The sequence below is a fragment of the Diorhabda carinulata genome, chromosome 2 (genome assembly GCF_026250575.1).
Source record: "Diorhabda carinulata isolate Delta chromosome 2, icDioCari1.1, whole genome shotgun sequence".
Taxonomy (NCBI): domain Eukaryota; kingdom Metazoa; phylum Arthropoda; class Insecta; order Coleoptera; family Chrysomelidae; genus Diorhabda; species Diorhabda carinulata.
Genome location: NC_079461.1, coordinates 16,637,281 through 16,661,065, shown reverse-complemented (window position 1 = coordinate 16,661,065; position 23,785 = coordinate 16,637,281). Strand labels below are relative to the sequence as shown.

The following is a 23,785-nucleotide window of genomic DNA, read 5'->3' as shown; positions in this document are numbered from 1 at the left end:
ATGTAGCACAACAGTTCAATAACCATAATTTGCTGGGCGAACGAGCAATATTCACGGCGAAAAATAGAGATGTCGAGGAATTTGATAAATAAAGTCACTGAGGGAACAATAATAATATAAAGTAAAGGATGTCTTGATCCCTGGTATACCATTCGATTTTAAACGTTTACAATTTCTGGTACGTCTGGCGTTTGCGATAACCATAAATAAATCGCAAGGCTACACTGTACGATTACTAATGAAACAATATTAATATCAATATTACAACTGCCGATTTTCTTTTTTAACGCAAATAAATACAATTGAATAATGGTGTTTATTTCAAGTCGATAGGATTGATATTAACAAACTTACAAAGTTTAAAAATCTGGATATAACACACTACTCAATAAGTCATGCGATTGAGTAAGAAAAACATTTTTTTGGACAAAAGTCGATTTAATTCATCAATGTAATCTAATTCGAGAGGTAAACAATCAGTCCAGCGCTTTTTAAACTTCTCGATGCTGAACTTGTAAAAGAATTTGTCTTTTGCCTCATAGTAGGCTACAGCTGGAAGCCAAATCTGAACTATACGGTGGATTAGAAAGCAATTCGTTCAATTTATCTATCTTTGCCATCGACTTGTGAATCGGTACATTGTCTTGGTGGAATAGTAGTTTTTTCTTCAACATATGAGGCCGTTTTTCTTTGATTTTTGCATTCAAACGATCCAAAAACTCAATGTAGTATTCGCTATTGATTGTCTCTCTCTTTTGGAGATAAAAGATGAACAATATTCCATGCGCATCCTAAAATACGAAAGCTACAACCTTCCCAGTTGACTGTTGTACCTTTGGACGTGGTTCACCGACTGCAGTCCACTAAAATGATGATTGTTTTGAATCCAGAACCAAGTCCTGCTCTGAATCATCAGCACGTTGTTGTTTTTGATCGGCTGCGAATAAACGCGTCATCCAATTTGTAATAAGCTTTCTCATGGTCAAATGTTCATGCTTAATTCTAAACACTACGACTTTGTTAGTGTTTTCTGGAATAACGACAACCATAATGTTCACCATCATTTAAATTCAGCAATGAGCAGAGTATGGATGATACTTTCCAAGACATTGCTGAGCTTGTATAGAATTTTTTTCATCAAGAAGCAATGGTATTGCTTGGTGATATTCATACCGAACACACTATTTAGACTACAGCTACACCAACACTTACAATTACACTGTTTGAGTCCGACGTGCGTTTCTATAACCAAGTTATCGTCTTCAGAGACTGAAAAAGTAAACTCAGTTTACCTTCTCCATTCTCAGTTCACCGTCAGTGTCTGAAGACGAAAATGTTTCTCGAAAGCTGTGTTGGAGTAATTGAATAATAATAAAAGAAAAATCTCTGTCTATATTTTTCTGAATAAAATGAAATTTTAGATGATTATAAATAATTTTACATTCGCATATATAAAAAATCAAGCAAATTACAATGAAATGATTGACTTTTGAAAAAATATGATTCTTAGCTACAGTGTGATCTAAAAACTAAATTCCTGCGTTCTCGCTCACAATCAACATTAAGATATCAAATCACGTTTTAAACGTCCTTCATAAGCGCCATTTGCAATAACGGTACAACCGCTATGCTCGAAAGATCCGCTAGTACGGCTTCGATATTTTGTAATGTAGATACTTTCATTAAATTGTCCCTGCGAAATATCAATATGGCGACTGCTAAAAGTGATACAATTTCTAGTGAGTCGTATGCTAATACCAAATCCCATAACGAAAGGAGCTGCTCTGGAGGAAGATGGCCGCTGAATGCGCGCATTATCCATTTTATGACCAACCTCAATCTAAAACCAGTAGAAATGGAAATGGAAATTATCCATCACTACACCACTCACAATTACACTGTCTGACGCGCGTGTCGATAACTAATTTATCATACTCAGAGACTGAAGGTAAACTATTAACTTGAATAAATTTTCATACTGATAAACCTTCTCCGGCGAAAATTAAATCCAGCGGATGTTGGATGCATTTGAGAGCATTACTAAATGTAAGAAAACCTTGAATAGGGACAAAGAGCCAATTCCTCTTTAGTTTAGTTATTAAGGAATAAATGTAAAGATTCTCTCCAAGGAGCTTTTTTCGCTGGATTCAATGAAAATTCAGTCAAGTTAATTGTTTACCTTCAGCCTTTGAAGATGATAACTTGGTTATCGAAACGCAAGAAGTCAGACAGTGTAATTGTGAGTGTTGGTATAATGATAGTGAAAATAGTGTATTCAGTATCATTTGTTACTTTCCATTAGTTAATTTGTCATGTTGTGTACTCAAAAAAAAACTGTACAAGAAGTCATTAATGGCTGCTTGGCGGGAAAAAATGATAATATCCTTTCGATGATGATTCTTCTCAAAATTGAACTGAACACATTAATCGATTGCAAATATTTCTGTTTGAATAAATACTTGGTACAGTCCTATACCATTTCGGAGCCAATCGTATTCCATTTCATGGTATTTCTGTTAATTTATAATCCAATCTTTGGATCTCACTCATAATATTTATAATTTTGAGATAAACTCTTTCTCAAAGCGGTATTTCGTCCTAAGATTTAGTCACCGCATTCTTACAATTCGAGTGAAGATTTAGTATCACTTCTGATTGAAGTATTGGTCATGATCTCATGACTCCTATTGTAAATGAACAGGTCATTCTTTGCAACTTCGGAAGATTGATCTTCGCGGTTTCAGAACCATTTCTAGGACACCAGATCACTGCCCAATACGTGATGCTTGGTTTTATTAACGCTTGACATCCACATCATGTTCTTAAAGTTGTAAGAATCGTTTCAGCGAAATATATACACGCTGGTTATCTCTTACTTATGTTCCAGAAGAGTTTTATATCTAAAGTGAGTCCCTGTTTTTTTTTACACTCAATGAAGTACCACTCCAAATTGATTGGTTTAAGATTGAGTCTTTTCTTCTTGAGGAAGGTTACTGGGTTGATATTCCGAACCAATGATCGATACTACATTCTAATATAATCAATTCTTTTGCGAAAATCTTTTTGTATAAATTATTATGTCATCAACTTTGGTGCGCATAAGATTTCGTCCTCTACCAAGATCCATATAAGTGGGGATGCAACTCTTTCTTGGATACATCTTCTTGTTGAGCTTATATAATGGTGTTATGCTGTTTTTTTTGTTTAAAGTTGTGACCTCTACTCATTTTTTAACTGTTTTTTCAACGGCCTCTTAAGAAGTATTGCCAAAAACACTTTCTATGTCTAAACTGCACATATTACGTTGTCTTACGTCATAGCATTCTAACCTTACTTTATCAGTAGTACCAATGAAGTATCAGTAGATTTATCTAGAGAATAGAATTGCTTAGAGCCTCCATTTCAGTAATTGTGGGTAAATAATATATTCAACGTATTTTTTTTAACTAGTCGTTATGTCATTAATAGAATTATATTATATAACGTTATTTGATTAGAATCGAATGAATTTTATTATTGAAACTTAGATTTTTCTTATTCTAATTACTTACGGTGGTATGTTGTATTTTTTGAAATGGTTCCATAACAGGGGATCGAAACATTGCAACAACTTTTCGAATTGCAAGCAAAGTGAAACTATTCCTTGCGATTTCCCACAAACACGATGCAGTCTGTGCCAATACCTTAAGTAGAAAGCTCTAAATGAAAAATATAAATCCACTGGATTGTCGTAGATGTAACAGAATGGGGCAGCTGAAAAAATAATACTAGGTTTGCTACTTAAGTTTTGAAATATGGTGACGTTGATGTGAAATGTCACATTTGACATTACCATCATAGTTTTTGACATTTTTAATGGTAAACGTTGGATACCGCATAATTTAAAGCACGCCCAAAAAAATGCTTCTGTAGATGGGTGCAAAGAAAAGAAAAGAAAATTCAATCGCGGCGTTTTATAAATCGTCAATGAAAGACGACCTCAAATGACGTTAATAGACATCAGAAATCGATAATCGACCTCAATTGCTTCAATGGATGATAATCGACAATATCTGACAAAAGTAGATGCCAATACAAATGAATATATAATAATTGATGTGATTTGACTTCAATCCACTTCAATGGACATCAATCAACAATAAAATATTGGATAGCAGAGTTTAAACGACCACAAATGACGTCATTAGACATCAGAAATCGAGAATCGACCTCAATCGGCTTCTATGGATGATAATCGGCAATATCTGACAAAAGTAGATGCCAATTCACATGAATATATAAGAATTGATTTGATCCGACTTCAATTCACGTCAATGGACATCAATCAACAGTAAAATATTGGATAGCAGAGTTTAAACGACCACAAATGACGTCATTAGACATCAGAAATCGAGAATCGACCTCAATCGCCTTCTATAGATGATAATCGGCAATATATGACAAAAGTAGATGGCAATTCACATGAATATATAAGAATTGATTTCATTCGACTTCAATCCACGTCAACAAGAAATGACTATCGATCGTAATCGTCTTCAATAGATGTTATTCGAAGAAGAAGAAAGTGTTGTTTCATCAAGACAATGCATCATCTCACACATCCGTTATTGGAATGGCCAAAGTTGATGAATTAAAGCTTGAATTACTAGATTATGCACCCTTTTCGACAGATTTAGCCCCTTCGGAGCATTTTCTCTTCCCAGACTTGAAAAAATAGCTCGGTGGTCAAAGATTTTCCAGAAATGAAGAGATGAAGTTTAATAAGTTTGAGTTATTATATAAAGGGTATCGATTTTATTGAACACCGCTGGGAAAAGTGTAAGGAGCTAAAAGGAGATTACGTTGAAAATTAAAGTTTTCCAAAATTTTTGTTGGGCCAGAGAGGTACTTCTGTGACCATCCTCGCATATTGTGACAGATACAGTAGTTTTTGCCGATCTGGTGGCCGAGTACTCTTTTATTTTCTTTTAGAGTGATTATTTTAAAATATAAAAACATACCATACATTGAGAACCCGTGAAAAGGAATAACTCCACTTGGAGGAAACACTATGGTGGTAGTGTTATTTTCAGAAGTTCCTGTTTTTCCTTTAACGACAACTTGCATAAAAGCTGGTTGACTCGGAAGATTTTTCAAAACTTCCGAATCTCGTGAAAAACATAACATAACCTAAAAAAATTTCAACTTATTTTCATTTTTTTTTGACATTAACATAGATAGAAATGAATTTAGCATTTGATCTGAAGTTATTCCGAAAATAATTATACCGCGATGTTCTTGACACAGTCCATTGTCTTTGCCTCTTTTTCGAGCATTACTGGTCGTATGGCACGAAAAATGAAAAGTTTCAAAACACATGACCTTGGATACGAATTAACTGATCTATTTCTCGAAACGGAAGTCAAATTTTGATTGTCCAACCTAGAGATAGGATTTCAGGATAAGATAATACTGATCTGGGAAGTTTCTTCTGATCTTATACAGGGTGTTCTGGAACTTGATTCAATCAATTGGGAAGTGAGTAGATGATGTGAGTTATAACCATTCAAAGTTGCGAAATCAGTATTGATATTTAAGTATATTTTTTAAATTATACATTCGAAATTTTTATCGGTGATTACGTATTTGACGGGATAAATAATTTTACTATGTACAGGTTGTCCCGATAAAAGTAACGGATTATTAACCATTGGGCATAAACTGCCTCTGGACTTCATATAGTAGTGTAGGATCACCCTGTATAGTAAACCATCATTCCAGATCTTTTCAAACACTTGTGCTATGTCTAGAAAGACTGCAGAATAGTATTCTCCATTTTCAAATGGTTTTTTCTTTTGGTAATTCGATATAATTTTTCTAAGGTAATTTGCTGTGGTCTGAAGCTAAACAAATGGTCAAATATTTATTATTTAGCCCTCAGAGTTAGTTCTAGTTTTTCTAGTAATAATTTTCCAAGTAGTTTGAACATGGTTGATGAAATACTGATTAGTTTATAAGATTTTACTTCTTCAGCTCGCTTTGATGTCAGTAAAGTATGTCCCAATAGTTTTGGCGTAAAAATCTAACTCATTTTTACACATTTTTCTAAAAATTCCCCCTAGCAATTCCTCATTTTCCCCTTACCACCCTCTATCATACACTTTGCGGGATAAGTGCCCAGAAATTAAACGGGTCTTATGTAAATTAGTGAGGTTACGTTTCTTACAAAATATATGTTTTGATGTAACCAATTTTGATTTCCGTTGTAGGTATAACAGCATGATGCTGAATCCGTCCAAAACATCATATCTTCCCCAACTTGATGATGACATACCAAATCAACAAATCTAATTAACGTTAGGTTAATGTAACTGTCAGAATCTTCAACTTTTCTCCTTGCAGACCCAAGTAAGATCTGAATATCGCTCTTGCTGAAATCGCACACCAGATCAAAACTTCATCAGCGAATTTTGTTTTTTTCTTTATATTTCTCATACAGCACTTTACCATATTGTCTATCCGGTTGACGACAGCATCTTGGTTTTCGAGATGATCACTTTGGAATAATCGTTTGTTTACGCAGCCATTTTGATCTTGTATCATCACGACCTATTTTTAAACTCCTAAACTTTGTATTAAAACTACTGAGTTATAATTTGAGCTACCTTCCATGATATTGGAAAAAATTATGGAAATGAACGGAAAATAACTATTGAGATACAACTTACTTGGTAGAGTACATCCTCGAACACGAAATATTGATCATCGTTTGAAGCAGTCAATGTGATATCTTTTATTATCAATTTATCTATTATTAAATCATACTGAAGTACGTGATCTTTCAACATCTGAAAATACTTCAGCTCCTTAAAAATATTGGTTAATTAATATTTTTCATTTATATATCATTCACCTTCTATTCCCAAATAATGTGTCCCATCTACTTATTGAAATTAATGGACCAGCCTAAGCGGCTTTAAATCGATGCCAACGCAGTGCAAGAGAGACAACGAGAAGACATACTTTGTTTTTAAGTTTAATTTTGTGGCTTAAGGTTGTTTCAATCTTGTTATGCCATAAATCAAAACAAACATCAAAATTAGTATTAGTATTAGTATAAGTATTAGTATTTGCATTAGTATTGGTATTGGTATTGGTATTGGTTTTGGTATTGGTATTGGTATTGGTATTGGTATTGGTATTGGTATTGGTATTGGTATTGGTATTGGTATTGGTATTGGTATTGGTATTGGTATTTGGTATTGGTATTGGTATTGGTATTGGTATTGGTATTGGTATTGGTATTGGTATTGGTATTGGTATTGGTATTGGTATTGGTATTGGTATTGGTATTGGTATTGGTATTGGTATTGGTATTGGTATTGGTATTGGTATTGGTATTGGTATTGGTATTGGTATTGGTATTGGTATTGGTATTGGTATTGGTATTGGTATTGGTATTGGTATTGGTATTGGTATTGGTATTGGTATTGGTATTGGTATTGGTATTGGTATTGGTATTGGTATTGGTATTGGTATTGGTATTGGTATTGGTATTGGTATTGGTATTGGTATTGGTATTGGTATTGGTATTGGTATTGGTATTGGTATTGGTATTGGTATTGGTATTGGTATTGGTATTGGTATTGGTATTGGTATTGGTATTGGTATTGGTATTGGTATTGGTATTGGTATTGGTATTGGTATTGGTATTGGTATTGGTATTGGTATTGGTATTGGTATTGGTATTGGTATTGGTATTGGTATTGGTATTGGTATTGGTATTGGTATTGGTATTGGTATTGGTATTGGTATTGGTATTGGTATTGGTATTGGTATTGGTATTGGTATTGGTATTGGTATTGGTATTGGTATTGGTATTGGTATTGGTATTGGTATTGGTATTGGTATTGGTATTGGTATTGGTATTGGTATTGGTATTGGTATTGGTATTGGTATTGGTATTGGTATTGGTATTGGTATTGGTATTGGTATTGGTATTGGTATTGGTATTGGTATTGGTATTGGTATTGGTATTGGTATTGGTATTGGTATTGGTATTGGTATTGGTATTGGTATTGGTATTGGTATTGGTATTGGTATTGGTATTGGTATTGGTATTGGTATTGGTATTGGTATTGGTATTGGTATTGGTATTGGTATTGGTATTGGTATTGGTATTGGTATTGGTATTGGTATTGGTATTGGTATTGGTATTGGTATTGGTATTGGTATTGGTATTGGTATTGGTATTGGTATTGGTATTGGTATTGGTATTGGTATTGGTATTGGTATTGGTATTGGTATTGGTATTGGTATTGGTATTGGTATTGGTATTGGTATTGGTATTGGTATTGGTATTGGTATTGGTATTGGTATTGGTATTGGTATTGGTATTGGTATTGGTATTGGTATTGGTATTGGTATTGGTATTGGTATTGGTATTGGTATTGGTATTGGTATTGGTATTGGTATTGGTATTGGTATTGGTATTGGTATTGGTATTGGTATTGGTATTGGTATTGGTATTGGTATTGGTATTGGTATTGGTATTGGTATTGGTATTGGTATTGGTATTGGTATTGGTATTGGTATTGGTATTGGTATTGGTATTGGTATTGGTATTGGTATTGGTATTGGTATTGGTATTGGTATTGGTATTGGTATTGGTATTGGTATTGGTATTGGTATTGGTATTGGTATTGGTATTGGTATTGGTATTGGTATTGGTATTGGTATTGGTATTGGTATTGGTATTGGTATTGGTATTGGTATTGGTATTGGTATTGGTATTGGTATTGGTATTGGTATTGGTATTGGTATTGGTATTGGTATTGGTATTGGTATTGGTATTGGTATTGGTATTGGTATTGGTATTGGTATTGGTATTGGTATTGGTATTGGTATTGGTATTGGTATTGGTATTGGTATTGGTATTGGTATTGGTATTGGTATTGGTATTGGTATTGGTATTGGTATTGGTATTGGTATTAGTATTAGTATCCAGTCCTACTTGGTTTTTTTATTTTCAAAAGTCGTGCATTTGGAAATTTTCGAATCTTCTCTACATTGAAGTGCCTTTTGTATGGCAGAAGTTCAAGATCAATATCCACAGTCATCTCCTCACTGTAGGCACCACTCCAACATACAGGAAAAAATTATCAACCTATGATCTACTAAATTATCAATTTATAATGTTCAGAAAATGGAATAAAATACTAACATAATCTCTAACATCGGATCCTAATAATAAAGTCCACATTTTGGCTCGTAAGCATCTTGGACAACCTTTCTTCAAAAATTCCTGCGCGATTGGTGCGTAATTTTTCGAAAGTACTTTCTCTCCCAAACTTATTCTTTCTTCTTCGAAAAGTGCGAAGCTACTTGTCATAATTAGTGAGTTTGTAGCTGTCAATATGTGCTCCCCTCTGGACAACTCCGAATAAAAACTTCTCTGTAACAGAAATCGATATAATCATTTTTTTTTTATTTCGCTCGTCTTGGAAAACCCATACAGTTGATTGTTGATTAGTTTCGATACGTCAAAACTTCTAGAAAAACTACTGATTGAGAAAATAGAACCGACACTTAAAGCCAGCAGACTGATACATAACCACTAATTTGGATTTAAGGATGCCCCCATAGAAAAAAAAGTGTACAAGTCTTTTGATAAAGAATACTGTTTAACATCATGGAAAATCAGGAAATACTTTTCGCGCAACTTTTCCTAAACCCTAAAAACAGACACTTTCAAGTCAAAACCCAAAATTACATCACCACTGTACATCCAATTGTGTCAGGAGTTCCACAGGGAAGTGCACTTGGTCCAGGTACACTTAGGTACACTGCTGATATCCCCATACACAACAACATAATTAGATGTCACTGCTGCGCTACCTTCTCACCAGGACCCAGCTATGTCCTCTCATATCTTGGAGTCAAACTTGGACGCCATTTTCTTGTGACTAGAAAATTGTAGAAGAAAAGTGAATGAAAATAAAGCTGTTCATGTTACCTAAATCCAAGGTAGAGGTACCTGTCCAACTGTAATATTTTGGAGCACATACTAACCAAGAGAAAGCAATTGGGTTTGAGACTCAGCAACTCTCGTTTATGTTTAAGTACTGTCAGTCAAAACAAAGTTTAGTATCCACACACTGCAATTATGACAATTGGTGATACAGTTACGAAGATAACGAAGTTTTCAAAATTTATCGCTATTTGAAGATGTTGAAGCTGTTTATCTCTATTTTAAGATGTTGCAGCTGTTTATGCAACAGGAAACTCATCACACAGGATTGGAAAGAGGACAGAATGCTGCCAGCAATTTTATTATTATTTCCAATGCAGACCTCAATATACACCTCAACAAAAGGAATCGAAAAAGGAAAAGCAAAAACATCTAAGAAGAAGGTACCATTGTCGAGTAACTGTCAGAGCCCCCAAGCAATCAAATTTATTTCATACGCAAAATTTGTTTTATGAAACGTATAAAAAAATCGAACTTTGTAAATCTATTTTATGATTTTTTCCTTATACAAATTGTTCTTAAACATTTCCAATGATCCCTTGTACCAAATAAATTAATTATGCTGGTAAATTTTTTGATTTTAGGTCTCTTTTCATTCAAAATTAGTTTCTTCTATAATTTTTAGACACATAAAAATTTGATATTACGACTTCTTTCAGTCTATATCCAAAAAATTATTTAATTTTAAATGAAAAGAGACCTAAAATCAACAATATTTAGAAATATAAACATATCAAAAGGTCTAAGAAATTAAAGAAATAAATTATTTATAAAAAATTATTACTCACTAAATCTCCTAAATTTTTCACTTTCAGTGGAATTTGGCTGAACTGCCACCCTGAATTTTCCCTAAAAACAAGGGAAATAAGGGTGAGAAAGGTTCTTATTAATCTGTGCGAACGTCTTTTACGGTTGTAGATTGTTTACATAAACTCTGCACAATACGTAGAAGATATTTTCTACAAGACTCTACATCTCATGGCTCTGATCCCATAATACATAGCAGAGACAATTCTGTTTTCTGATGAATCTACGTTCTGTTAAATAGCGATGAGAATATTCAGGAAGAGGAATACTGAACAAACTGTTTACATTACCACTACGTCTAACGCGCGTTTCGATAACCAAGGTATCGTCTTCAGAGACTGAAAGTGAACAGTAATTGCTTTGCTCACTGAAGTAGAGGAATTGACAGACGAAGAAAACTGTGACGATGAAGAATTATCTTCAGCTATTGTATCAGATTTACATTGATAAATTGAAAAATTGTTAAAATAGAACGTAAATTGGATCCTTAGTATGAGGATGATCTGAGAAGTACCTGGTCTGACCTAGAGATGGTGGTAGTTGCTTGAAATGCCATCAATAGTGAACGGTCAGCCATAGCTCAACCAATATACGTAGAAGCTGAACTAGATTCTATTCTGTGTGAGGTTTCTCCTTAGTTATCAATTGTAAAATATTGGAGAGCAGAGTTTAAACGAGGCTGTACGACCTGCGAATGCCAGCTTCGCTATGGTCGACCAAATGAGGTGATGACTCCAGAAATGTTGAAGAAAATCCACTGGATGATCGTCAACTACGCAAGATGGAACAAAACCAGCTTTCGTGAAGATGTTTCACAGAATTTTTGAGACGTTTCATAACCATGAATGGAACGTGGGTCCATCATTTCATACCCGGAACAAAAGAACAATCAAAACAGTGGACTGAAAAGGGTGAACCGGCTCTGAAGAAGGCAAAAACCGTACCATCTGCAAGTAAGGTCATGGCGTCGATTTTTTTAAACGCGTGTGAGATAATTTTTATTGACAAGTATTATGCGAACATATTTCGACGTTTGAACTAAATAATCAAGTAAAAATGACCGCATTTGACTAAGAAGAAAGTGTTATTTCATCAAGACAATGTACCAGCTGAAACATCCGTCATTGCAGTGCCCAAAATTAATGAATTGAAGTTTAAGTTACCCCCTCGGAGCACTTTCTGTTCCAAGACTTGAAAAAACGGCTCAGCGGTTAAAGATTTTTTGACAATGAAGAGGTGATCTCGGTAGTTAATGGCTATTTTGATTTTTATTATAAAAAAGGTATCGAATTCATAGAACATCACTGCTAGCTGAAAGGATATTACGTTTTAGACAAATAAATTTTTTTTCAAAATTTTTGTGTCTTCTTTATTGGGCCAGATGCTTTTGGAACCATCCTCGTATACAGCAAGTAAAAATATACGCAAAGGAAGTGAAGATAAAAGACGACTTACTGCGTTATAATTGAAGAAATCAAAATTTTTTTCCAGCAAACGAGATTATTACAAAATTTCCATAATACCATAATAAAAATTATAAATAAAAAAAAGTATTGATTATTTTAGCGCAAGAAAATTTGCAAATAATGAATAAAAGTTTCAAAAACAGTAAATTGCAAATGATTACAAATTACATCAACCCTGGGTCCTCAAAGGATGACTGTTCTTGATTGGGCCCCCGAAGGATTTTTTGCAATAAATCGATTATTTTCTGTTAAGGGGGGCATCATGAATAATATGTATAAGCAATAATTTTTGTTTAAGAAAAATAATTAGGGCTTTAATGGGTTAATTACTCATTCTACTGATGACAATGAGTAATTGATTTTTGTACATGTCTGTTGCATTTATTATTTTTCGAATTTCAATCGATATTTTCAAAAATCACTAGGCTTTGGAAAGGAATATCCTTACATATCAAATTTCCTATTTTTGCTTCATAAAATAATAATATAAAATATAACTGTACTCTGTGCATTTCTCGTCTGGAGGTCCTTTCAAATTTAACAGCACTTCCAAGAAATCTTTTGGTGCATAAACTGGTCTGTATTTTTGTATATTCACCTGAAAAAAATTAAAATATCTCATAAAAAATACGTGGAAATACGTGTGATTATTATTATAACAATTTTGGTCCACTCCATATCATTATTTTGGATTTTGGCTAGCGTTTTGTGTGCCTACAAATCATTTTATTGGGGTAGATTACTCCCCTTGTTCTTTTTGTTTATCCTGGATTCGTTCGTCATTATATAAAAAAAATTTCAAGAGTTGACTTGTGTTTACCCAAAACTATGACTAAATTTATTCGAAATAAGCTCGAAAATCAAAAAAATTGACAATTTGTACATTTTTCATTCAAAATAATACTCCATTTAGATTCATTTAGAATCTGCAGATACCTACAAATTGGGAATTTTTTTCAAAATATTCTCTAAGATCAATGACTTTTGCAAGCGTTTGAATCAATCGTCGAAGCTTTTGTTCCATTCCAATTGAGGTACCTCCAAAACATGTGACTTAAACGCATCAACCACTTCTTCAGGTATAGAAAAACGTTGATTTCGCAATTTATGTCCGATCTGCGAGAATTAGAACAAATCATTGGGTTCCAATCAAGGACTCTACGGAGGATGACCCATCCATTCGATGTTTTGGTTGTGCAAAAACGTTTGTGCTTGTAAGAGTTCGCATTGTCGAGGTGGAGAACATTTATGGCAAACAAATGCTTGTTTACCTTTAAAAATTTACCATTCTAAAGTTGCGACATGTCCAGTTATTCTGAACAAAACAGGAGACCATTTTCTTCGAAATTCTTCATGAGCTAGCGATTTTTATTTGATTTAGTTCTTCTTGAAAGGCCCATATAGTCGATTGATGTTTGGTTTTGGCTCCATTTGCAAAGAACGATGATTCATCGCCAGTCAGGATCTTTTATACGTGTTTTAAATCATCGCCATTGAATTTTTTCAGCATCTCTTTGCATCAATCAACAAGAACTTTTTTTGAAACATCATCCAATTATACGCGAACGAATCTTTTTGGCAGTCGAATGGTCATGTAATATTGAACGTATGCGAGTGGAATTAATGCCCAAGTTTGCCTCAATCTCATGGTATGTCACAGCATCGAAGTGCAACCACGATTGAATTCGGAAAGCAGGCTCAGAGATGGTGCATCATCACTAAACGTCGAAGCGAGTTGTTCGGTTGGTTTAGGACACGTCAATTCCATTTTTTGACCAAAATAAATGTTGCAAGTATCTGTAAACAACTCAAATATCAAAATTTGAAGAAGGCAATGTTAGATTTGACATATTCAAATCAGTACTCGTCGTCTACTGGTATATACGTGCCAAGTATATAAATAGTTTCACAGGTTTCTATTCCAGAAGGGTCAGTCATTTTTCTCTGTAATTTGGCAACTTTGAAGCGTTCCCTGTTCATTGTTACTTCATATGAATATAGTGGCTGGAGGAATTGTAGAGGATTTATCTTCATATTAAGGAACTCTTTACAGTTAACATATGATTTGTATGTTCTAGAATTATCAAAAATAGAATCCGAGTAAAATGTTTTTGACACACGGGGACAAATTATCTGTCATTACCCAGTGTGAACTAAGTTCCCCTTGGAGTTCTTGTTGATGAGTTCTTTGTAAGGTGCTCCAGCCACCATTTCAGGTACTTTTCAGGCTAGCTTCTAATGTCCTAAGCCCACAGTTTGAATGAATATAAGCTTCACTTCTAGCATTCCATCTAGAATCCTTGCATTCCTTGTTCACCAGATGTTTCGAATTTATCAATAGAATCATCAGATTGTTAATTTTTTCTGTTAGAGGTAAGTAGTTACTTTCAGAACTTATACATGGTTTTTAACTGGCTTATCTTCATTTTCACTACTTTCGTTACAGTTTTCGTTCCTTTAATCGACATCATCGTCTTCACTAACGCAGCTAATTGTTCTAGCTCATTTAGTCCAAGTGGCCTTTTTTGACACGAAATTATTAAAATATAAAGCAAGAAATCAACCTAAGCAAGACACCCACTGATACATATACTTTCTCCACGAGTTGTACACGTGGTTTTTTGTCTATCATTTTCTTTAAAGTAATGTATAATTGATTGAAAAAACATATAGTTGTTATCCAAATATTAATTACAAGAAATTTTAACACTAGTGCGTAAAAAAACAAAAGATTACTATTACTTCACACACTTGTTACGTAAATAATTAATTACTTACTTCGTAATTGCTGAGCTCTGTCCATTTATTTGAAATTTCTTCCTTGTCACTTGTTGTACGTGGTTTCGCCAAATTTATACCCAATTCGTTACACATAGAATTTAATGATTTGTGGATACGTTTGTCCCAGTGAATTTGGCATTTTCTGGAAATCGAAAGTACCAAATCAATATTTATGTTTCAATGGAGATGTATCTAGTAGTATTTCTAATTTTTGTAAATCGTGAAGAGTTTCTCAGAAAATATTATCGTTTATAGGCACGTTTTTTACATGGTTTTCCACGTAACTATAATTCACAATATTCAATAAAAGGCTATCTTAATTTTTTTTCATTCATTATCGATATCTTCAGCTTCTCTATCAGTATTAGTTGCTGAAAAACCGTCGAGTGGACTCATTTCTAGATTTACATCTATATCAGTTGTTGACCCTGCGTTTAAACATAACTGGCCACGCTACACAAACTTTTGAACATCTCAATAGAACATCAGGTGCTGGTGGTAATAATAATAAATCGATTGTTCTGAATTTGGATTGAAATCGTGTCTTTTCTCGAATATCTTCATTACTTTCAATTTTCCTCTCCAGAAAAGTTGAGGCTATTAGTGGAATATTTTTTCTTGAAGAAAAAAGTTATGTAGGCTCAACAAGTATTTGTGTGCTCGTATCACTCATCACGAAAACCTTTCAAGAGCAGAAAATAAATGAAATAACGTGTTTAACAATCAGGAAATAATTTTCAACTGAACTAAACATGAGAAAACAACTACATTCCTGGCTAATGCCTCAACAAATATTAAATTACATCTCCTCTTAAGAGCGTGATATCAATCGACCTTTTTGTCTATTATAACATCCCAATGGCTCGCGCTTTCAAGAACCGCGAGTGGTTTAACAACCCAAACGTTAACTGACACCGTCTTCACTTCTAACTCAATTCAATTCAAATTCAATATTTCGAAAATGTATTCTGTCGTAACAAAAATCGTAAACGTGATATAAAACGGCGAATTTTCTCGCCACTTTTGATGTGAACCATGTAAGATCTGTTAACCATATATTAAGGTATACAATATGTCTTTGATCTTATGCTCCATTAACGTAAAGTCCCATGACGGGGACCAACGTCTTACTTAAGCCAACCCATATGTCCTTTAAACCATGTGTGCCATTAACTTATTTATATATAGTATTTAAGTGAGCATATACACGCATAGAGTATTCTTAATAGTCTTGATATCCATCGATAATAGTGGTCAGATTATTGACACCACTTTATTTACTTATATTTTCGTTAGTAAATAGTTTTTACAAAGTTGTGAATCAAGTTATTTAACTGGCGTGTACTTTTGGTGTAATTCCAACTTTGAATAATTGTTTTCGAATTCTTTTTAGTTTTTATCTAATTCCAATTTGAAACAAGCATCAACGACGTTATTGGAACTTTGAAATACGTTGAAGCGATTTTCTGAATAAGCTCAAAACGTTGCATGTGTTCTAAGTGTATACGTAGATCGAAGACGTTCAAGTAATTTCGATTTAAGTATAGTTAACTCTAATTAAATCTATCTGCAGTAATGAAACAACTCATATTTCATATTAGGTGCTAATACTTTGAATTATTGAGTAAATCTGTAAAAAGAAAGTACCTGAAGAAAGCATCATAACTATTTACTTCTTTCTTCTTAGACTTAACAAATCTGTAAATGGTATTTTTCAATTGAGCTTCCAAACCGTTGTCCTGCATCGCTTTCAGAAGAGAATTTTTAAAATCTTCAGCTTTTACACTAGGTGTTATCACCAATTTCTAAAATGTATATTCGAAATTTAGATTATCCCAAATATTATGTCAAAATGACATTCACAGTATTTGTAGTATTGTAGTGTATAGAAAACTATGTTTTTTATAGTATATATATAACCACACCGCGTATAAATATTTAGTTATACAAAGCTCAAATTTTATCATCTTATATTTATATAATTATAACCATGCAAAAGCAAACATAATATGAATTAAATAAATAAATAATGTAGTAGCAGGTACATTTTATCAATTTATTAATGGTACAACCTGAATATCCTCAAATAATTTATTATAATGTGGAGATTTATTCAATTCTTCACAAATTTTAACGGTCATATGATGGATACTATTTTCTTTAATATCATCCATTGTGAAATTACGAAAAATGGGATACCAAGAAAATAATGATCTAAACAATGTTGATATTTCCATAGCAACTTGTAATTTGAATTATTTCCGGGATCATTAAGGAATTCAATACAAGCGCCATCTAATATAGAGTATAGGTATTAAATAAACATAATAGTATAAACAATGTTGCCACGAACATTATTAAATGAATTCATAAATACCTTCTTATATTTAAAAAATATTATATGAAATTACAAGCTATACATAAATCTCACAACTCACTACATGATTATCAACATCCAATCTGCAGCTATTAGAATTTTTTTCTAAACGTTTAAATTATCAAGTTATAGAGATATAATGTTTATGGTGAAAGATCGGAAACACGTAATTATTTGGAAATGTCTAAGCTATGGCAACGTCAAATGATGTCATCTGTCATATAATAGAGAGGAGTAAATAATGTTGACATTATTATTTAATGTGTACATTAAATGAAGTAAATAAACTGAATTTTAAATGCGATAAGTAGTCAAAAGTATTTGAACTGTGTAAATAATACAACTTCCTACATGGTTAGTATAGTGAGAGAAATAGCAGAATTCATTTATTTAAAAATGGGATGCTGTTATAGTTTTTTCTGTAGGGATGAGTCGTCCTCTCAAGTAAGTTCGTAGTATGAAAATTTTCGATATTAAGTACGACTTCTATATATTTTAGTCAGGCGAACCCAACGAAAGGACCCATCTGCTAGTAGATCCAGTATCAAACACAAATATTCATAATATAAGAGCAAATAAGTACGTATGCAAAATGATTAATTTTATCAAAGGGTCACAAAAATCTTTGTTTCTAGTGAAGATATTTTAAGCAGAAATTCAAATAATTTACCTAAAAAGACTGATGAGCAATCTGCCCTGAATAGGATACTACAAGAAACGGCTACGTGAGTAATAAAAAATTATAATATAAATATCTATTTTTATGGTACTTGGATATTGAAATTTTAAATTTATTATACTAGTTTACAAACTCTCAAACTTTGACTTAGTCTGCCGCGAATTTTGTGGTTATAATCTCCATTTGTGTCCCTTTTGAACAGTTCGAGTTATTTTGATTTTTATCATTTATATGTACATAATAATTGAGAGGAGTATTTTACTGTGTTAAAATTAGTATCTACACATAATTTTTGTTATATATGAGGAAAAGATTCCCGCCAAGGAGGTTTTCCTGCTGGAAATAATTCTTACAGGGTAAGGTTTATTGGTGGGAAAATTTAGTATTTAGTCAGTCTCTGAAGATGATAACTTGATTATCGAAACGCTCGTTAGACAGTGTAATTATGAGTGTTGGTGTGTTCACCAATGGTTCCAGAAATTCCAACTTACAACCACAGCCTCTGAAGATAATCGTAATGTATTGAACAGTCAATGAGATCGACTACCCTCAGGACAACCATTATAGCAGCTTAGATCGATGAGTTTAGGGAGCTGTCTTTGAGTACTTCTACATAAGAAGATTTACTTTATTGGAAGGATGACAGTGAAGAAACATCTTTTAAGATGTCAAAAAAATTAGGTTGTGGTGTGCTGGAGAACATGAAAAGTGGACATATGAAGAGTGGGAGAAAGTTTTATGAGATAAGCAAAGTTTGAGGGTTTTGGGGGTTTGTGCACATGTCAAAGGAAGTACAGATCCATGCGTAATCCTGATTGTAATACACAGCATAAGCTCTGTGATGGTTTGGGGATGTTTTGGAGGAAGGGCGACTGGAGATGTAAAAATTGGAGAGATTTTGAAGAAAAAAGGCTAGAAAAATGTATTGCGTTCTGGCTACTGTCTAAACATTTATCTTCTAGCATGACAACAATTCCAAGCATCCCTCAAAGATGTGTAAAGAGTATTAGAAATAATTGGGAAGAAAGAATGTACTGAAAGTATTGATTTGACCATCAAAGTCCTATGTCATCAACCCGATTGAGTTGTGGGACAAATTGGACTGGAAAGTCGGAAATCAGTATTTGGAATATCCTGAAAAATGAATGGAAACAAATAGATGATGATTATTAGTAGAAATAATAAAAGCAAAAGTGGGTTACATAGATGAATCAAAAATTTAAATATATAACAATTACAGATTGTATTTCTTATGCATCACACAAACTGTAGGGTGGGACAAAACTTTTGGACTGTAGTATATGTTAACTGTTGTACACTATTAGAACTTGACTAACTAGTGTCGTATTTTTTTTATAAAAACGGAGGTTTGAAAAAATAATTTCTGTATTTCAGAAATGTAATTGATGTAGCTGCCCTAGATTCTCATAATTTGCAGCAGCATGAGTATTTAGAACGAATGAAGATTTACAATGTTAAAGTGCAGCAAGTGCTTACAGCCAATAAACAACAATATAGTAAAAAATGGAATTGTATTTTACAAGATATACCTAATCCGGATAAGGTGCTAAATTCAGAAGCAATCAGTACCGATGATTTAACGATGGTAAGTTTTTTCAGATACTTTTTTATGAAAGATTCTATTATATAGGTTTAACTAATGCTGCTAATTTCCTCTTGCTATACTAGCGCTATTTTGGAGAGTCTTTGATAAATAATTTGCTGGTTACAGTTGGACCCTTTTTCAATTTTCCTCCAATTCAAGACGATTTTTCTTACCTCTAAATTCCATAATTTCCAAGTACAATGTATCATTAATTAAAAATTATTTTTTCAGATAACATCTGTAGTAAGCGCTGCAGCCAATACCATAAACGATATGAAAGTTGACCATAAAGAAGACCTGGTTGTACCGTTCGGTTTAAATTGTTGAAAATATCCACCATATTTATATTTAGTGGCATTTTACATATTTTTATAATGAGATTATGTTATATTCAACGTTTTATCTAAAAAAATTCAAATATTATTGTACAGTGTCTCTACTACAGTTTTCTATGTATAAGTTGAACAATTCAATTTTGTATAAGTGATAAATGGCTATTTTCGTAATTCGTATTATTTCATTATTGTATTTATTTTAATCAAATTTTTCCTACAAATTCAACTATTTTCAGTGATAAAAATGATGAAAGAGATTTTTTTTACAATAGAAAAATAATTTTCCAATGTGTCCAACTATCGTAGTAAATTATTGTTGATGATCACAAGATATTCCTATTGCGAAGTATAAAAAATAATACTTATAGTGATATGGCAACATTGAATATAATCTAATTTTTGTCGAAAATTTACATTTTGAAAAAAAAAATCATAACAATGAAATTATTTGCATTTAAAATATTCGAATAATGATTCCACTGTAGTTGACCTTATAAATTTTTCTTGTTATACAAAAAGATGATTTTTTTTATGTAGCAGTGTAATTTTGATGATTTTGCTTAAAAAAATCTGTCGACCTAATTCTCTAACCAAAACTGAATCTGGTATCAGTTGTGCAGTCATTACAAACCACGAACTCATAAAAATATTTCCAGTTACTTTCATAGTGTGAACTATGTATCCTTCATAAATCAGGAAACAAATAGCTGCCGACAAACTACAGATCAATATCTCTAATATCAAATTTTGCAAAAATTTTTGAAAAAATACAAAAATTGTTAAGCATAAATAATATTTTCTCCAAGAAACAGTTTGGTTTTGTTAAAAATAAAAGTACAAGTGATTCATTATAACGTTTATCACCAAATTTATCTATAAAAACATCGATTTTAATTTACAACATTCATAAACTTAGCGAAAGCTTTCGACACAGTAATTGTTTCTTAAATTAAATATGGTATTAAGACTACAATAATTAATCGACTAATGACCAAATAGTTATGGCTGGCCTCAAAGTACTGGAAACATGATAGAAGTTTATTATACTATTTATTGACTTTGAGAAGGCTTATGATAGCCTAATAGTATGGGATGTGCTCAGAGAGAATAACATACCAGAAAAGATAATAAGACTAGGTCAGACTAGAAAAAGAATTCACAGATACATTTGATATCACCACAGGAGTAAGACAAGGAGATGGGCTGTCCCCCCTTCTGTTCAACCTTGCTCTAGAAAGAGCTTTGGAAGCAACTGGAGCTATTCCAAGAGGAGCAAATACTGGAGGGAAAATAAATATTTTAGCTTATGGTGGACAGTGAGAGCGACCTGAAAATACTGGCACAAGTATACTTAGAAGAAGTGCGAAAAGTGGGATAGGAGGTAAATGAAAATATGACTGAACATATGAAAGTGGGAGGAGTTGCAGTGCCCAATCAATCAATGTTCAACGTTATGGGATACCAAAGAATTTAAGTAAGAACAGCAACAGACGACCAGATATTGGTGTTGTGATAAAAAGTAGAATTAGGTGGCTGGGCCATGTAAGGGATGAAGAGACAACAATAAGAAGAGTATGGAGAGGTCAACCAGAAAAGAAGCGCCCACTGGAAAGACCAAGAGCAAAATGGAATGACCAAGTGGGTGAGGATGTAAACAGATTTGGTGGAGACGTAGACATGGCTGAGGATAGAAAATTACGGAGGAAACTTGAATTTTATTGGCCACAGTAGTAATAGTAGTAGTAGTAGTAAATATAAACCAAGTTTAATTCTTTAAAGTACAATATCGCTCATGTACGTGCAAAAAGAGACAATTTCATGAAAAGTGCATTTTGAGTTAACTACCGCAAACTATTTCACAACTTTTATGAGAATCTACCTACTGAAAGAAATATCCAGGACACTTTACCAAATTTAGATGAAATATCTTCAGCTGATGATTAGTGTGAAAGGAGATGAGTGTTTTTTTTCTCAAACTTACATGTTTTGCTTGGGTTTTTTTAAAATCAATATATCTCAATACAATCTCCCTTTGCACACGTATCAGCAATATAAAGTTGGACATCTCCCCATTATATGGGGAAATTCACGTGTAATATGGGGGATTAGAATGGAGGAATATGATGTGTTATAAGGGGGGATTACTGTATTACGCTGATATAGTTATGTTTTTTGTTGGTAATGCTACTGGACTAGAAACAGGAGTGGTATCGCTAGGACCATGGAAAAAGTACAACATGAAGCCCGCTGATAATATTAAGTGAAAACTGATTATCAAAATTATCAATAGATACTTTTTTTCCGAAAACCTCAAAGCTGGCATTAAAGTTAGTAATAATACTGATCCGGAAATGAATGTGCCAAAAGCCAATAAGACCCATTGCAATATGTTAATTTGAATGGACCATAATATTGATACTGGAATGTATATGAATAAGGAATAACCATAGACACAAATTAATTCCAATATTCCAGGTGAGAGTTCATCTAATCCTTCAACATCTTGAACGTGAACACTCCATTTCAATAGTGCCCATAATAAGAATGGCACCAATGTGACATAGAGAAAGATCGCTGTTGCTGAATATGATACCAAATGAAAATCATATCTCCAATGGTAAGGTGAATTTGCGTGTTGTAGATAATTTGCTATATTTCCTCCAATGGCTATGGTAAAAATAAGGGTAACTGATATCCAAAATGGTCCGTAAAGGTCGGGTTTTGATCGTAAATGATGTTTAAGACTGTTATCCCACTTGGGAGTTATTGATGCCATGATCCTTTCAATTACATCTGAAGTATCTACGTCAAAGAATTTCTGGTAATATTCTAAACTCCAAAAAGCTTTTTCTGGTTTAGGATCTATAACAATTTATTTCATTAAGATCTTGTAAGTTTTTATAACTCTAAAACTACCTGCTGGATCGTTTGACACATCTCCCAGTCCTTGTGAGCTCCTAGAATGAATATTACCCTCTACATCGTCAGTAATATTTATTTGTGCTTCTGAAATTGGTATTGTTCTATTATCACCACTCGCTGTGTGAACGCTAGGAAAATCTTGAAACGAAAGTAATTCCTCAGTTGGAACTTCTTGAAGATTAGTCATATTTATTGAATCAATTATTCATATAACATTGCATAGTTTCCCTGGTATTTGTAAAGTAAAATTCATCAAATAATTGACGTTTAGAATGTAAACACCAACACGACAGCAAAATTTTTAATACGTGTCATCTGTCATCATTTGATATGTCAAAAGTGTTTTATCGAGTGCGCGCGGAAAATATACGTTTGTAAAAGTCAGTGTATAAGCGGTCCTTATATCATTAGTAGTCTACACTCTTGTTCATTAAAATTTGCTGCCAAGTTCACCAATATTAAGGTATTTTCAAAAAATGATTCATTATTCTATAATTATTTACCTTTTCTGATTTCATCGTAATATGTAACCATAGGCATTAAAAACATGTTTGCTTCAACTGAACTCAAATTTATTAATTATTGAATGATCTGTCAATGACAATGATAGTGAAATTAGGTAGGAACCCTAGTTTACATGTATACTAAAATAAACGTGAAAGAATCTATTTTAAAGAGTGTCCCAAAAGATTTAAATTTGCCGCCAATTAGGCAGTAAAGTGTTGATAACCTAAAGAAAAATCAAATCCACAGCTGACAGTTTAGGGCTAGTAAAAATGGAGATCCTTTAATCCAGAAGTTTC

At 33.0% G+C, this 23,785-nt stretch overlaps 3 protein-coding genes across 4 annotated transcripts; 1 reads left to right on the top strand and 2 right to left on the bottom strand.

Moving 5' to 3' along the window:
• Window positions 1-1,383: 1,383 nt before the first annotated feature.
• Window positions 1,384-17,250, bottom strand: LOC130890707 (TBC1 domain family member 19). 2 transcript variants are annotated; one of them, XM_057794942.1, is made up of 10 exons: window positions 17,136-17,250; window positions 16,711-16,868; window positions 15,061-15,205; window positions 12,786-12,880; window positions 10,798-10,858; window positions 9,203-9,433; window positions 6,708-6,845; window positions 5,001-5,169; window positions 3,552-3,753; window positions 1,384-1,840 (listed from the first exon to the last, which is right to left on the bottom strand). In XM_057794942.1, exons 1-10 carry the CDS (start codon window positions 17,235-17,237, stop codon window positions 1,582-1,584), a joined length of 1,560 nt encoding a protein of 519 aa, XP_057650925.1. In that variant the 5' UTR covers window positions 17,238-17,250; the 3' UTR covers window positions 1,384-1,581. The 2 variants fall into 2 exon arrangements, with proteins under 2 accessions (XP_057650925.1, XP_057650926.1); XM_057794943.1 differs by having other exon boundaries at window positions 6,708-6,827.
• Window positions 17,251-17,659: 409 nt separating this feature from the next.
• LOC130890722 (ragulator complex protein LAMTOR1) lies at window positions 17,660-20,245 on the top strand. The gene is made up of 5 exons (XM_057794974.1): window positions 17,660-17,884; window positions 17,940-18,019; window positions 18,076-18,165; window positions 19,515-19,725; window positions 19,957-20,245. The coding sequence occupies exons 1-5, from the start codon at window positions 17,792-17,794 to the stop codon at window positions 20,050-20,052; spliced, it is 570 nt and encodes a 189-aa protein (XP_057650957.1). The 5' UTR covers window positions 17,660-17,791; the 3' UTR covers window positions 20,053-20,245.
• Window positions 20,246-20,901: 656 nt separating this feature from the next.
• On the bottom strand, window positions 20,902-23,323 carry LOC130890713 (protein YIPF1). Its single transcript, XM_057794962.1, has 2 exons — window positions 22,977-23,323; window positions 20,902-22,922 (listed from the first exon to the last, which is right to left on the bottom strand). Exons 1-2 carry the CDS (start codon window positions 23,167-23,169, stop codon window positions 22,210-22,212), a joined length of 906 nt encoding a protein of 301 aa, XP_057650945.1. The 5' UTR covers window positions 23,170-23,323; the 3' UTR covers window positions 20,902-22,209.
• Between the last annotated feature and the right edge of the window lie 462 nt (window positions 23,324-23,785).